The sequence below is a fragment of the Echinops telfairi genome, unplaced genomic scaffold, assembly GCF_000313985.2.
Source record: "Echinops telfairi isolate 266 unplaced genomic scaffold, ASM31398v2 ScPeMD7_7469;HRSCAF=8507_1, whole genome shotgun sequence".
Lineage (NCBI taxonomy): Eukaryota > Metazoa > Chordata > Mammalia > Afrosoricida > Tenrecidae > Echinops > Echinops telfairi.
Window position 1 is genome coordinate 87,052,356 of NW_022111373.1, and position 15,987 is coordinate 87,068,342.

The window sequence follows — 15,987 nt, forward strand, 5'->3', positions numbered from 1 at the left end:
GGGTGCCGCTGCGAAGCTCACTGTTGGTCGCAGCACAGCCAGAACAGACAGGAAGTACGAGGTCTCTTTTAATAAAACAATAAACAATAAATGTGTACCATGTTCTTCTTCATGGAAAATAAGATATCCCTTGAAAATAAGACCTAGCGCATCTTTGGGAGCAAAAATTAATATAAGACACTGTCTTGTTTTCGGGGAAACAGGGTACTTAAAATAAGTAAACATCCACTCTGCAGTCCAAAGCAGGAAGGTCGATGATCTGTAAAGACTACAGTCCTGAAAATACTATGGAGCAGTTCTAGTCTCTAACCATTGGTTAGAATTGAGTCAGAATTGACTTGATGGCGTGAGTTTTGTTCTTTATTTGTACATATTAATGCTATCACTAAGTGCTAAGAATATGAATTCCTTAACAGCAAATGCTACATTTCACTTTTTGCTGTAGTATATCTCCAGTGAGTTAACAACAGTAGGTAGAAAAAAATCACTTCACGGTTCCAAAACCAGGAGAATATAGAAGACATCTGTAGAAAGTGAATTTGTGAAGTCAAATTCATTATACAGTTTTAGAAGACATTTTCTATCAGTCACTGAATTGACAATGCAATTTATTATGGTAAAAACAGAGGACATTCAAGAGGTGTAAGGTGAAATTGTGAAAACTGAACATTACATTTTAACAGCTAAAATACTTTTACACAGAATTAAGAATTTTTAGAGTAACAACTTTTTAAAGATGTTCTAATTTAATTGTTTAAAATTATAAGAATAAATTTACCAACATCTTCTAAGGTACTCTTCCTAGATTGGTAAGGGAAAAATTCTATCACAAAACTCAAAAATTCCAGAGAAGGTATATGTGTCTAATCACCACTTATGGCTCTATTTACTAAAGGACGGGGAAAAGTGGAGACATCTACCTACATAAAACTGCATCATTATGATCCATTTATAACCAGCTTTATTAAAAAAAATTTGTATGTTTTGTGTCCTAATAGTGAAAACAAACACAAAGGAACAAATGGAAAAAAAAAGTCAAAATAAGATATTTAGCACTATTCACACCAATACAAAATGTTTTCATGAGTCTTAAGCACAGGGCCCCAAATTTTTCTTACATGTTTTAAAGAAGATACAACAATGTACAAACATCCCATGTCAACACACTTTTATCGTTGTATGTGCCGTGGCAACACTGAAGTTTAGCCTTGGGTCAAATACTGTTAGCTCTCTGAATTTATTTAGGAACAATAACTATGATCATTATTCAATTGAATTTACTTCATAGAAGTGGGCATTTATTTTATTGGTAAATATCCAAATAAAAGATTAGAGAAATCCACAACAAAAATTCAACTTGGGAAGGGAGATGAGAATCAGAGGTGACAAGAGAAAATATAAACTCATAAATGCCTTACCTTCGCTTCTTTTTTCTGCTTGTTTTGCTGCATTTTCAACTTTTTTTTGTTTTGCTGCTAAGAGTTCCCTCTTTATTTGTCTTGCTTCTTTACGGAGCTCTTCACTAAAAAAGCAAAAACAGTTACATAAGTATGTAACATACTGAGAATATTGTTTAACATAAACAGAATTGTTGATTTTCTGGTACACTAAATGTCAAAGTAAATATATATCCTTATATATTCAGGTACACTAAATGTTGGAAGTCAACTAAAAGGTCAGTGGTTCAAATACACCAGTTACTCAGAGAGAGAACAGTGAGGCAGTTATGCTTCTGTAAAGATTTACAACTTTGGAAACCCTTTGGAGCAATTCTATTCTGTCCTATGGAGTGATAATTCAGAATCAACTGGGCAGCAATGATTTTTTTTGCGGGGGGTGGGGTGGGGGGGATTAAATATCTAAAGCAAATAAGGATTTATAAAATGTCAAAACTTTAGGATTTTGGTAAACAACACATTTGTTACTTGTGGAATCCATAATTCTTGGAAGAAAATGCAAGATTCTTGCATCATAACCTCATTTTACAGTTCCCAATCTTACATGCTGTGGAACATAGTCCAGCAAATATATTTAAATCTGTTAAAAATAAGAATGAAAGCATGGCGGTTGTAGTGCTTATCTTGCCAAACTACACACTTGCTTAAGAGTCCAGGCAGCATCTTTCGGGCCACCTAAAGTCCAGTTTTTGCTTGAATGGTAAAAGAAATGTCTTGAATATGAAACGTTGTCATTAAGCCAATGCTAATTACTTCTTTTTCTTTGGTGGACAGGTCTCTAATATTATTTCATCTGAATTTAAACTATGGTTTATATAACATGATTATCTACCAGACAGCTCTGTATTTTATATACATACATACATGTATATTCTGCTAAGTTTGTAATATTCTCTGTCCCAATGGAAATTCTCCTTCCTCCCTTTTAAAACCAGTCAATAAAATAATAGCCTAGGAATTACAGTAGTCTTTATATATTTAGTGATGGCAAAGAAACTAGCAATTACTGAATAATGTCTGGAACTTCTCATATTTGTACAGAACCATACTGTACACTGGCACAGAAATCAAGATGAGTAAGGAGGGATGGGAGCCTAGTTTCGTTAAATCAGTCACATCTCTTATCTGTGGTATAGCATCTACAAGATAAAAGGGCTGATATTTGCTTCCAAAAGTGATTAATCCCCACTTGTCTCAATGCCATCATTATCCAAGAGTCGTTTGGGGAACAAGTAAGTTAATATTACTAAAATACACAATCAAATTATATTGTAAATGTGAGAGTTATAAAAAGCTACAGATAATTTTATTTAGATTCTTTTGGGTTTAGGGCTTTAAATATGTTAAAATTACTTTTATCTCTGTTCTCATGTCTAAGCGGTGAATTGCTGAATATTGTCATCTTTGTTTTAGAGGCAAACAAGTTGAAATAGAGAGAGAGATTAAGAGATTTTTACATTATCACCTAAGGTCAATAATGGAATTTTAACAAGATACAGACATACTAATTAAATATGCAAATACTTGTGCATTCTGCTAAAAAAAAGTACTTTTGGATTTGTATGCTCTGATTTTAGGCAGAACATGTTTTTCTACGACAGAGGCTATCATGAATGATTCTGATGTGTATTGACCCTATAAGTCAGGGTAGAACTGCCCTGCAGGGTGTCCAAGGCGGCAACACATTATGTTACAGATGTCAACTGCCACATCTCTGGTCCTCAGAGTGGTGCATGGTTCAAACTGCTGCTTGTCTTTGGGCTAGACTGTGCTACCAGGCACCCTAAGTAACTATGAAGGAAGAAAGTTTTTATAACTATAGGATGTCTAAATTTTATATGCCTCTTTGCATTACTTTATACAAGTAGTTTAGAAAATAAAATTCAGGGTTTTTTGTTTTTGTTGTTAATCATGCCACTTTGAACTGGAGACTGGGGATTTCAAATGGCAATGTCGAGCATCTTGCATAATTTCCCGTCAATTTTTATTTGTTACCAGATGCTTTTCTCATTTTCTCCAGTTTCCAGGAATGTGCCTTGAGAAAATTTTCTTTTTCTGGTATTTTTGCTTATGGCATGAGAAATATTATCTTATTATAAATAAGGGTGGTGAACTTGTCAAGCACTGACCTCTAATATTCACCTTCAAAAAAACCTATATGGTTGATCAAAATGTGAGTATTTGACAAACTTTTGAAGAGAACTTCAACCTAAACACATAAAGTAAAGTATGTGTAAGTTTCTTACATCGGGCAGTAAATGATTTTGCCTAGGAACCTTATTAAGCAAGCTGTCTACTAAATGCCTGCCCACACAGACCACTGTTTCTTTAACCACAAAGATAGCACTTGGAGTTCGCTTATGCCTGCCCTTTTCAAACATCTGATAAGAATTCAAAACACATGGAAATGATTGCAAACTGACCAGTATACCCTTCATGGCTTTCAGTCTGCTGCTTTAATCATGAAGAGACTGACTCTGTTTGTAATGAAACAACAGTTTGGTTGTTGATGAAATCATAAAATAGCTGCATTAAACAGCATTACAGCTATAGATGTATGGCACTTTTTTTTAAAAGCTTATGGCATCATCAACTGGAATAGAGAAGCAGATTTGCAATTTAATAAAATTTCATACTATGTTTTGATAATAGATAAATATCTATGAATTTTGATAATAGATAACTATGTCCTGAAAATACGCAACAAAATTTATTTCCCCCTGTCCTATTGATCAAAACTCTGTCCTAGCTATTACTAACAGCATGACCTTGTGAAGCAAGCTAAGGTTTGATTTCCTCATCCTGAAGTAACAGTACAGTTATTAAAAGAGAGAAACACGATTCCATGGGCATTATTTGCCACACTAAACACGGTGCTTGACTTTTAGGTACATTACCTCCTACTGTGATTATCAATTATTATTTCAAGTTCCATTACTAACAAACTCTTATCCTTTCTAATCACAAAGTCAATTACTGAAAAACGGCAACCTCAACCCAATGAAAGAGACTAAAGGTAAGCTTCCCATTTTTTCTCACATATTAATGAATACATATTAAAAACTTTCTGATAACTTCTCATGTTTAAAGCATGATTTAGACTAAACACCATATGCTATGAAAGTAAGAAATGTAATACACTTTTTAACAATTAAAAGTCACAAATCCCATATTCTAATTCTGGCCCCTAAACTCTTGAGGTATAATTTCTTCCTTCTTTCATTATATATAGTCTAGGTGAAGAGGTAATGAATAAATAAGCCACAAAAGAAATTTAGATACTTACAAATTCAGTGAGGGAGGCTAACAATACTTACGTTGTTTTGATCTAAGTCAGCAGTTCTCAACCTGTGGGTTGCGACCCCCCAGGGTCAAACAACCCTTTCACAGGGTCGCCTGATTCATAACAGTAGCAACATTACAATTATGAAGTAGCAACAGACATAATTTTATGGTTGGGGGGGTCACCACAACAAGAGGAACTGGTCACGGCATTAGTCTAAGTGATCCTAGATGGCATTTACCAGAAGACAAAATCTAAAGTCTGAGAGCATGTTCTATACGCCCTTTAAAATTTGCCACACCAACATTTAGGAACAGAAAGACTACACCCTTAGTCTTGATCAGTATAATAAATCCCGGTTACAGACATCCAGCTTCGGGACAACTCCAACTTGTTCTTACATGTTATGTGAATTTCACTGCAGTTCACCTTCACTTGCTGCACGTGTATCTTGTAAATCATGGGAAAACTTTCTAGTCTTTCTTGCACTAAAAACGGGCAAAAATCACACACACAAAAAAACATTGAAGGCTAACTAAGAACCCCATGCATCCAGTCCAATTTACTACAAATACAAGTTACAGGCACACTTAAGAATGATCTTGTGCATAACCCAGGGACTGCATGGACTGCAAATCAGTGTAAAAAGTAGGCGCCTAAATGCACCTGCATATAGCTTTTAACTTACTTTTCACATGAAAGGCCACATTAATTTTTAACTAAAATGTTTAGAAACCTGATATAAGCTGCCATCAATTTTTGTAACCTCTCTTTTTAATTTTAGGAAATTTTCCTGTTTTTCAAAAGAGAACAAAGGAAGAGTGAAACTTTCAGAAAAACATAAAGTATCTGTGAAAATAGTGAATAATATTGCTATTCTGTCCACACCAAGTAAGAATTTCAGAACCAAACTTATTTCATAAGAAGAATTTGGCTTAGCCAACATTTCACAGAAGTTGAGTAAATTTGCTACAGCAGAAATTCAATCTTTAGTCAGATGTTTGTTCTACAATCCAACTCTACGAATGATATTAACTCAATATGAAAAGTAAATAGGGCTCCCACATTCAGAAAGGCAGCATACTAAAACCCACTGCTATTGTGTCAATTCTGACTCTTAGTCACCCTACATAGGGTTTTGACACTGGAAATCTTTACGGGGCAGACCGTGCCATCTTTCTCCCATAGATGACCTTGTAGGTTCGAACCAATAATCTGAAAACACACATAACACTAGAGGCAAAACACAGAGAGAAAAAAGCAACTATGAAAAAAGAGGTTAAAAGACATGTTAGAAAGGATGAGAAGACGGAATATATGTGTAAATGTAATTATGAGAAGAGAAAGGAGACAGATTGTGGCAATATTCAAAGCAATAACGTCTGCAAAACTTTTCAGAGTTGAAGAACACTAGTATCCACACACTAATTTTCATTCAGAGAACTCAATGCATTTACAAGAGAAATAAAAATTCACATATCGATACATCATAGTTAAATTGCTGAGGATCACACATCTAGTGATCTTAAAACACCAGAATAATTCAGTAATAAATCATTTAGAACTAAGTTTATTTATCTGTTTATTAGTTAGGAGAGTAGGTTGACATCTTGTAGAAATAAAAGGATCATGAGCTTATCAAACATCAATGATGTCTTTCCTTATATCCATTGGCAGAGCCTATAATGGCTGGTCTCTTAAACAAGAAAGATTATGGATTAGTTCTAAATACCTATACTATTCAAAGAGTGCTAAATAACATGTCAAAGTTAAGTTTTAGATATGTTCCCACTGAAAGACTATGGACCAAGTGTTTAGTCACATGCTGCCATTTTAATTAATGACCTGTAGCTGTCCTAAATGTATTAAAAAGCATTCCTAGTAAATTTGTGGACATAAAAATTTGGAGAAAAAACACACGTTTTTAAACCTTTTTTATTGTGACCTGAATCAATAATTTACAGAGGAGGTCAGTTTTCTATTCAGCAATTCCTATATATCTTGTTTTATCATACTGATTGCAATCCCTGCAGTGTAACATCACTTTCCCCAATTCCGTGCTGGGTTCTTGTTTCCATGACCCCTTCTTGCCTGGCCTTTCTAAACTTTGTCCTTAGGTAAATGTTGTCCTTTTGATCTCAAATGATTGATTATTTATTCTAAGATGGGCATACCTCCCCAGAGTTATTATTCTCCTTATACTGTAGACCTATTGTTTAGCTGAAAATTGAGGGGTGGTTGGGTTTATTTCCAGACTAAAGGCCATACATTCAGAGGTACTACCAGTCTCTATCTGACCAATAAACCTAATCTTTATTTTGATGATTTTGAGTTTTGCCCCATATTTTTCTCCCACTCTATCCAGGACTTCCTAATGCAATCCCTTTAAGAGCAACTAGGAGTGGTAGCCAGACACCATCTAGTCCTCTAGGTCATGAAAACTTTATGCTTTTCCATTAGTCCAACCGACTAACGGTTTCCATTTATCTCCAATTTCCTCATTCTTCTTTCCTCTGGACAGAGAGACCAATAGTTGCACTTCAAGTGGTCACTCATATGTTTTTAAGATCCCACTCACTGCTAGCCCAAACAGGAATGTAGATCGTTGTCTTTGTGAACTCTGTTATGTCAGTTGCCCTTGGTGTCCTTCAGGACTATGGTCCTGGGCCCAGTGACTCATTTTCTCAAGAGGTTTGGTTAGGTCTAAGAAGTTTTCATAACTTTGCATCCAAGTATGACGTAGAGTGTAAGTAGCAGGAAGTATGCAAAGGATGGAGTACCGTATAGTACCATCTGAGTCTACTCTGATTTAACTACCAAAAGAGTGTATATGGGCTTCAGCTCCATTAAGAGAAGTACATCACTGGCAGTAATGCAATATAGTGAATGTGACTATTCTTTTCTACTTAGTACCGTTCAGATATCTTGAATGAATTTTATATAAGGAAGGACTGAATGAACCAGGAACGCTTTACATGTAAAGGAGAAATCTGAGGGCAACCATTATAGTCTTTCAATATAAAACCATTGCAGAGAAGATAAACTGATTCACCTTATATGTACCCAGGGTCATAGAAAGATGATTGAGAGGTGAAGTTAATGGGGAGAAGCATTCAGCACAAATAATGATCTGCTCTGTAAATCTGCACCAAAATAAATTTTTAAAAAGTTTTAAAAAACAAACAAAAATCTACTCTAACTCACATGAGTTTGGCCTGTCAGAATCGACTCAGTAGCAACTGTTGTGTTTTTTTCCTTTATGTTTGCATATCTTTACCAAATATTTTTTCATTTCGCTTTATTTTTCTCTCAGCTAGGACATTTATTGATGAAAAACATTCTCCCAGGGCAAAACACTAAGAGCGTGCAACAGAGCAGCAAGGGGAGCAAAACCCAGGGAATACCAAAAATAGACTTTGGGACCAGGGCATGGCACCCCATCAGATTCGACCTGAAAACAATCCTAAAGGTCAACAAACAGACTTGAAACTATTTATAGACTTCTCTTTTTTTGTCATAGGCTTTATTTTGTTGGTTTGTTTTGCTCTGTCTTGTTTTTGTGTCTCTGCATGCCTATCAAGGTAAGATAGGAGGGATAAACAATCTGGAGGAGAAAATAACGGGGCCGAAGGTTCTGGGGAGGACATGGGAAAGGGGAGACGTAGGTGAGGGGAGAGGAAGTGGGTGTCAACCAACCCAGGGACAAGGAAACAACAAGTGATCTAAAATCAATGGCAAGGAGGAAATAGGATGCCTAGTGGGGCTTGATCAAGGGCAATGCAGCCAAGAGGAATTACTGAAAGCCGAATGAAAGCTGAACATTATAGTGGTCCAAGAGGAAAGTAAAAAGAAATAGAGGGAGGTCTAGGAAGCAACAGGCATTTATAGAGGTATAAATACAGGCATGTGCATATGTAAATATTTTTTATATAATGATAGGGAAATAGATCTATGTACATATATTTATATGGTAAGTATTAAGGTAGCAGATGGACATTGGGCCTCTGCTCAAGTCCTCCCTCTATGCAAAAACATTTTGTTCTAATAACTTGGCATTCTGTAATTCTCACCTACCCAACACAATCACTGAAGACAAGGGTGCATAAGCAAATGTGAAAGAAAGTTGATGGTGCCTGGCTATCAAAAGATATATAGTCTGGGGTCTTAAGGGCTTAAAGGTAAACAAGCAGTCATCTAGCTGGGAAGAAACAAATTTCACAGGGGAGAAGCACACTAGCCTGTGTGATCATGAGGTCTTGATGGGATCAGGTATCAGGCATCAAAGACCCAGAATAAAAAATCATTTATCAATGTGAATGTGGGGGAGTATGGAGTAGAGGCCCAAAGCCCATCTGTAGACAATTGGACATCCCCATACAGAAGGGTCACAAGGAAGAGATGAGCCAGTCTGGGTGCAGTATAGCACTGATAAAAAATATAACATTCCTCGAGTTCTTTAATGCTTCCTCCCCCACACTATCATGACTCCAATTCTACCTTACAAATAGGCTAGACCAGCGCATGTACACTGGTATAGATAAGAGCTCGCAACACAGGGAATCCAGGAGAGATAAACCCCTGATGACCAATAATGAGAGTAGTGATACCAGGAGGGGAAGGGGAAGGTGGCGGATAAAGGTGGAACCAATCACAATTATCTACATACAACACCACTACCACCACCCCCCCAGCCAGGGGAACGGATAATAGAAAAGTGGGTGAAAGGAGACATCAGCCAGTGTTAAGACATGAAAAAATATTATAAATTATCGAGGGTTCTTGAGGGAGGGAGAGGAGGAGGGAAAATTAGCTATACCACAGGCTCAAATAGAAAGAAAATGTTTTGAGAATGATGATGGCAACATATGTACAAATGTGCTTGACACAATGGATGGATGTGTAGATTGTGATAAGAGCCGTTCAAACTCCCAATAAAATTATTTTTAAAAAAAAGAAAAGAAAACATTCTCATTCATATACCTTTCTTATGAATGTTTATCATATAGCATTCATATTAATTTTCCATATTGCCATGTAAATATCTCCCCCACCCTTTATCCTGCTCAGTGAAATGTGGTTGTTTTATTATATGAAATATGAACTTTAGATTTTTACTGGCAGTTTGGTTTCTGAAATAAGTTCAGAAAAATTCTGTAGATTGATTCTATGTATGTAGTTAAAATCTACGTAACTTAAAGAAAATTCATCTATAGATATATTTTACCATATCCAACAATGTGACATTTCTTCCACCAGTAAATTATCTGAAACTACTTTGTAATTTTTTTTCTTCCACATAGTGAAATCTGAAATTTAAGTGGCTTATAATATTGGCAAGGGTCTCTGGTGTCACAGAGGATTAAGCACTGTGCTGCTGACAGTATGGCTGGCGGTTCCGTATCACAAGGCATCCCTACCAGCAGCTCTGTAGGAGAAAGGCAACACACACTGCTTCTGTAAATACATACAGCCAGAAAATAGAGTGAAAACTAAAACCCCAGCAAAAAAAAAAAAAGAAAGATTTGTAGCCTTAGCAATCCTATGTAGCAGTAGACCTGTCCTATAGGGTCACTGGGCTTGTCATTTTAGAAATAAATTGCTATATCTTTGTATTTCATGGTGCCTATGTCACAAAGAAGTTATTTTGGGGAAATAAATGGAAACCTTCACACTGTATTTTGATGTTTTTTTACTTATCTGAATAGCTACAACGTTAAGAGATAGGAGAGAGAAGGTAGGAGACTGTGTGACGAGAAAAGGAAAGTGTTTACAGTTTTTTTCCCCAACAGTAAACAGTACAGCTCCAATTTTAGAAGAAAGGAAAACAAAACAAAGAAACCCAACTCTTCTTTCTACCTTAACCACATAGCACATAGACTACAGTATAAAAGCATCGTGGATCCAACAGGCATTAAGCCACAGTGGGGCCTTCAATTTGTGTTGACTTCCATTAAAACAAACAGACCAAAAAAAAAAAAACACCTCACCAATAATACAATAATATGGCTTTAAAATTTGCTGCAAATGAATCTGCAAATTCTCTATTTCTGAAACTCTGGCTGGCTTTTAGCTGAAAACAAGCTGCATCCTCTACTAACTAGATGCAAAAGCTGACTCATTCAGGCGACTGCTGCAGAAAGGGCCAGTTTTCCTTTCCATGAGTCTACATAGACTTCACCTCTTTGTGGGTTTCCAACTATGTTACCACTTGGCAGACAAACAGGACCAAAAACTTGCTCAAACTGTGCTAGACCAATGCTTCAAGAAAATAAGGACAAGATGTGAGCCAGGAAAAGCACTTTGGAAACTACTTGCACCTAATAAAAACATATTTTTAATTTAGCTAATGTGAAATCTGAAGCAGTTCAGTCCAAATAGAAAAGATGCTTTATTTATATTTGTGTATGTTCTTAATTTAGGCCTGGTTCATGCCTACCTATGAATGAGAGCTATGATTTTATAGAATAAGGTTCACATTTGGCCTTCACACTTTCCTACTGATCTTCATTAGCTAATAGGAGATAAGGGGCAAAATTTAATGTTTGGCCTTAATTTTGTGAATAAACTAAAATTTTATTTTATGAAGTGAGTTCACTGAAGATTTATAATCAAATACATCTATGAAACTAGAGAAGCTGGATTATATGAAGAATGTGGCATCAGAACTGGTGGAAGGCTTATTTACAGCCTGCAATATGCAGATGACACAACCTTGTTTGCTGAAAGTGAGAAGGACTTGAAGCTCTCTCTCCCTGCTGAAGATCAAGGATTGCAGCTTTGGGTGTGAACTACAACTCAATCTCAACACAAAACCCTCACAATTTGATCAAATGAGAAACAACATAATAAATGGAGAAAGGGTTGAAGTTGTCAAGGATGTTGTCTTACTTGAATCTGCAATCAATACTTACAGAAGCAACAGTCAGGAGATCAAATAATGCATTGCACAAGACCTCTTTAGAACACTGAAAAGCAAGGATGTTACTTTGAGGATTAAGGCTTAACTAACCCAAGCCATGTTTTCAATCGCCTCATATGCATGTGAAAACTGGACATTGAATAAAGAAGACTGAAGAAGAAATGTGTTTGAATGGTGGTTCTGGCAACAAATATTGAAAGTATCATGGACTGCCAAAAGGACAAACAAATATGTTATGGAAGAAGTACAGCCAGAGTGATTCTTTGAGTCAAGGATGGCCAGATTAGTCTTACAAACTTTGGACATATTGCCAGGAGAGCCCAGTCCTTGGATAAGGGGATCGTGCTTGGTAAAATAGAAGGGCAATGAAAAAGAGGTAAGCCCTCAATGAGATGGATTGACACAGTGCTGCAACAATGGGCTCAGGCATAAAAACAATTGCTTGTATGGCCCAGGCTTGAGCAGTGTTCCATTCCTTTGTGTACAGGGTCCTATGGGTCGAGCTGATAGCTCAGACCCCATGACCTTTCAGCCAGAACTGGATCGCTGCCCAGCTGAATGTCAAATGCTGTGAAAGGGATCACAGTAGAATGTCCTAGTGGGAAAAATGTGGAGCAAAACTCAGAATAAAAAAAAGTCAAGGCTCATTGTTCTGATATAGACTGGTAGATCTCGGGGACAATGGTCTTATTCACCCTTGAAGCCTAGAACTGAACTCATGGCATGGCTCAACTTCCAGTCAAAAATAGACAGGGCTAGCCTATATATAAGAACAATAACACCAGTGAAGTATATATCCCTCAGAACAATCAGCTGTACAAGATCAAAAACGCTGCATTTGCCAGATTTAAAGCTCAGAAATAGGAAGGGATAAAGGATAAATGGAAAAAGCAAACCCAGAGACAAAGTGGGAAGAGTGCAGTTACATTGTGAGGATTGCAGTCAATGTCACATAACAAAATGTATATGAACTGATGAATGGAAAAACAAATTGCTCAATAAAATGTCACCCAAATCATAATAAAAAGTTTAAAAACTGAAACACCAAAAAAACAGAGAAACAGCTCTGGAAAACACTTGACCTAATCCACACATATAGAATACTGCAATCAACAATGGCATACAACTTATTCAAAATATTGAAACAGGTTAACTAAACAATCAGGTGGCGAATCAAGCAGGAATTGTTCTTTGTTACTCAAAAAAGTGATATAGTTAGAACGCCACTTGGCCAGTTTGATCTTTTCCCGTTCCCCAAAATGTTTCAAGTACAGTGCTGATAAGCACACTCACATATCTTATTGCATTAAACTTCACGTTCAATATTCAATCTTCACATTCATATTATTTTTGTATGTGGAGAAATGGAGAAAAGCAATGATATATGGAAAGATAATGAAGCAAGAACCAACAAGGCAAATGAAGGAAAACTTCTACTTCCATAGTGGAGGATGTGTACCAAACTGAAACTATAAAAAGTAAATGGGGGTGTCGAAGGGATCAGGTTTAAGACATCATCAGAACAAAAAATCTTACCATAGTAAATGATGGGGGGAGTGCAGAGTGGAGACCCAAAGCCCATTAGTAGGCCACTGGAGATCCCCTTGCAGAGGGGTCTCGGGGAGGAGACGAGCCAGTCAGGGTGTGATGTAACAATGATGAGAAATACAGCTTTCCTCTAGTTCCTAAATGTTTCCTCCCCGCTCCCACTATCATGACTCGAATTCGACCTTGCAAGGCTGGCTAGAACAGAGGAGGTACACTGGTACAGATAGGAACTGAAAATATAGGGAATCCAGGGCGGATGAGCCCTACAGGACCAGTGGTGTGAGTGGTGGTACTGGGAGGGTAGAGGGAGAGTGGGTAGGAAAGAGGGAACCGATTACAAGGAACTATATGTGACCTCCTCCCTGGGGGATGGACAACAGAAAAGTGGGTGACGGGAGACGTCGGACAGGGCAAGATATACAAAATAACAATTTATAAATTATCAAGGGCTCATGAGGGAGCGGGGAGCGGGGAGGGAGGGGAAAAATGAGGACCTAATGCCGGGGGTTTCAGTGGAGAGAAAATGTTTTGAGAAATGATGTACAAATGCGCTTTACACAATTGATGTGTGTATGGATTGCGATAAGAGTTGTATTAGCCCCTAATAAAATGATTTAAAAAAAAGACAGCTACCAAAAAAAAAAGTAAATGGGGGATGGGAGTGGGGTGTGGCATATTTCACACATACTAAAACCACAACACCAAACAAAAGAGTTTGGACATCTGAGCTGTAAGACAATTTAAGAAAACAATGGGGGCTAATAGAAACAAAATCTCTACCCCCCAAGTTTCTCATTATGTGTCTCAACAATGGAGAATTTCCATGTTTACAAATTGCTAGGGGAAGTGAGGCTGCCAGTATATGGCTCAAATTTTGAAAGCAACACTGCATATGTAAATATGAAACTCTATTAATATTATCTTGTCCTTGAAAACAACCTAGGCTAAGCAATGAAACTCCCTTAAAGAGCTATAGATTCAGAAACCAAAGGAGTGGTTCTGCCCTGCATGATTGGGTTGCTATGAGTAGGAATGGGCTTGGTGGTTTTTGGAAGCACTGAACAGATTCACGTACAGACAGTCCCCAGGTTCAAAAAAACAAAATTCACTACCAGAGTCATTGCCAACTCAGTGACTCTATGTAGGACAAGGTAGAACTGCCCCCACAGGTTTCCAAGTCTGTAACTGTTTCCCAGATAGAAAGCCTCATCTTTCTCTCAGGGAGTAAATGGTGGTCTCAAACTACCAACCTTTCAGTTGGCAGCCCAACTCATAACTACTATGCCACCAAAGCTCCTTCATTGCTTCATTAAGAGCCTTCAATTTACTGGATAACTCCTACTTGCCTTTTCATGTTATGTAAATGTATATTCATTTTGAAATGATGGAACCAACTCTTACTCAGTATAAATTCTTCATCCCTATTACCTTCATTTGCTGTAAGTGCAGATTTGAAATCATTGAAAAAGCTTTGCTTTGATTCCTTCTTTGCACTAGTCAGGCTAAATAAGAACCACATGCACCTGGTCAGATTTACCTACGAATTCGTAAAGATACATTAACAGATTTCATTTGTATCACAGGGACTGCAAATACTTTTCATTTGACCAAACTTCAGTATTTGCAATTGGAAATGCTAAAAACTTAGGCAGCAACTGGAAAATCAAGGGTAAATAAAAAAAGCTTAGCTTTTAAATAAGCTCACAAATAAACAAACAAAACAGGTATTTTCCAAGGGTTGGTAGAACACAGGTGCCCTTTTACAAGCACCATGCTTATTCATTGTTGCAGCTACCAAAGAGAGACTACAGAATATAACTTTTCTAATATGTGGTTTAGAGGGGTAGTATGGAATACCGCTACCCATTTGTGTTGCTGTGATACTAGGATCTACGTCACCAGGGACACTCATGATAGGCACATTTCAGTGGACCTTTCCAATTAAAAACACTTGGAAGGAATGCCTGGTAATCTACTTCCAAAAAACCTTGTTATTAGACTCCATTAAACTGGCTCCGACTCATAGTGAACATGTACAACACAAGAAAACACTGCCTAGTCCTGGTGCCATTCTCACACTACTTATGTTTGAGCATTGTTACAGTCAATGTATCAATCCTCATTGAGAGTATTCCTCTTTTTCCCTGTACCTCTACTTTACCAAGCATGATGCCCTTTTCCAAGGACTGTTCTCTCCTGATAGCTCGCCATCCCTGCCTCTAAGGAGCTTCTGACTGTACTTCTTCCAAGACAGATTGGTTTGATCTTTAGGCAGTGCGTGGTATTTTCAATATGCACCACAATTCAAATGCAATGATTCTCCTTCAGTCTTCCTTATTCAATGTCAAACTTTCACGTGCATATGAGATGACTGAAACTGACAAATAGCTTTTCTCGTTTTAAACCCATGCAGAGTTCCTTCTTCTGCTCAAATGATTGCCTCTTGGCCAATGGATAGGTCTTGCATGAGGTACAATTTAGTATTCTGAAATCCACATTCTTCTCAATTCAATTCATAGTTTATTGTGATTCATACAGATGGATACCTTGCATAGTCAGTAAAACACAAGTAAACAATTTTCTGGTATGCTCTGTTTTCAGCCAAGACCCACCTGATTTCACCAGAGATAGCCCTCATTCTACATCCTCTTTTTTTTTAAGTCATTTTATTAGGGGCTCTTACAATTCCTATAACAATCATACATCAATTGCATCAATCATATTCATACATGTGTTGCCATCATTATTTTCTAGATATTTACTTTCTATTGAGCCCTTGA

General features: G+C 37.1%; 1 protein-coding gene across 6 annotated transcripts in view; it reads right to left on the reverse strand.

Annotated features, from left to right (window-relative positions):
* CWC27 (CWC27 spliceosome associated cyclophilin) overlaps positions 1 to 15,987 on the reverse strand; it is a 302,723-nt gene that overhangs the window by 153,408 nt on the left and 133,328 nt on the right. For all 6 annotated transcript variants that reach the window (XR_006679578.1, XM_045285120.1, XM_045285121.1 and 3 more), the window contains exon 11: positions 1,419 to 1,522. Coding sequence is in view for 5 of the 6 variants with exons in the window: in XM_045285120.1 (XP_045141055.1) it covers positions 1,419 to 1,522 (104 nt within the window). In the remaining variant the exon portion in view is untranslated. The remainder of the gene's footprint in view (positions 1 to 1,418; positions 1,523 to 15,987) is intronic.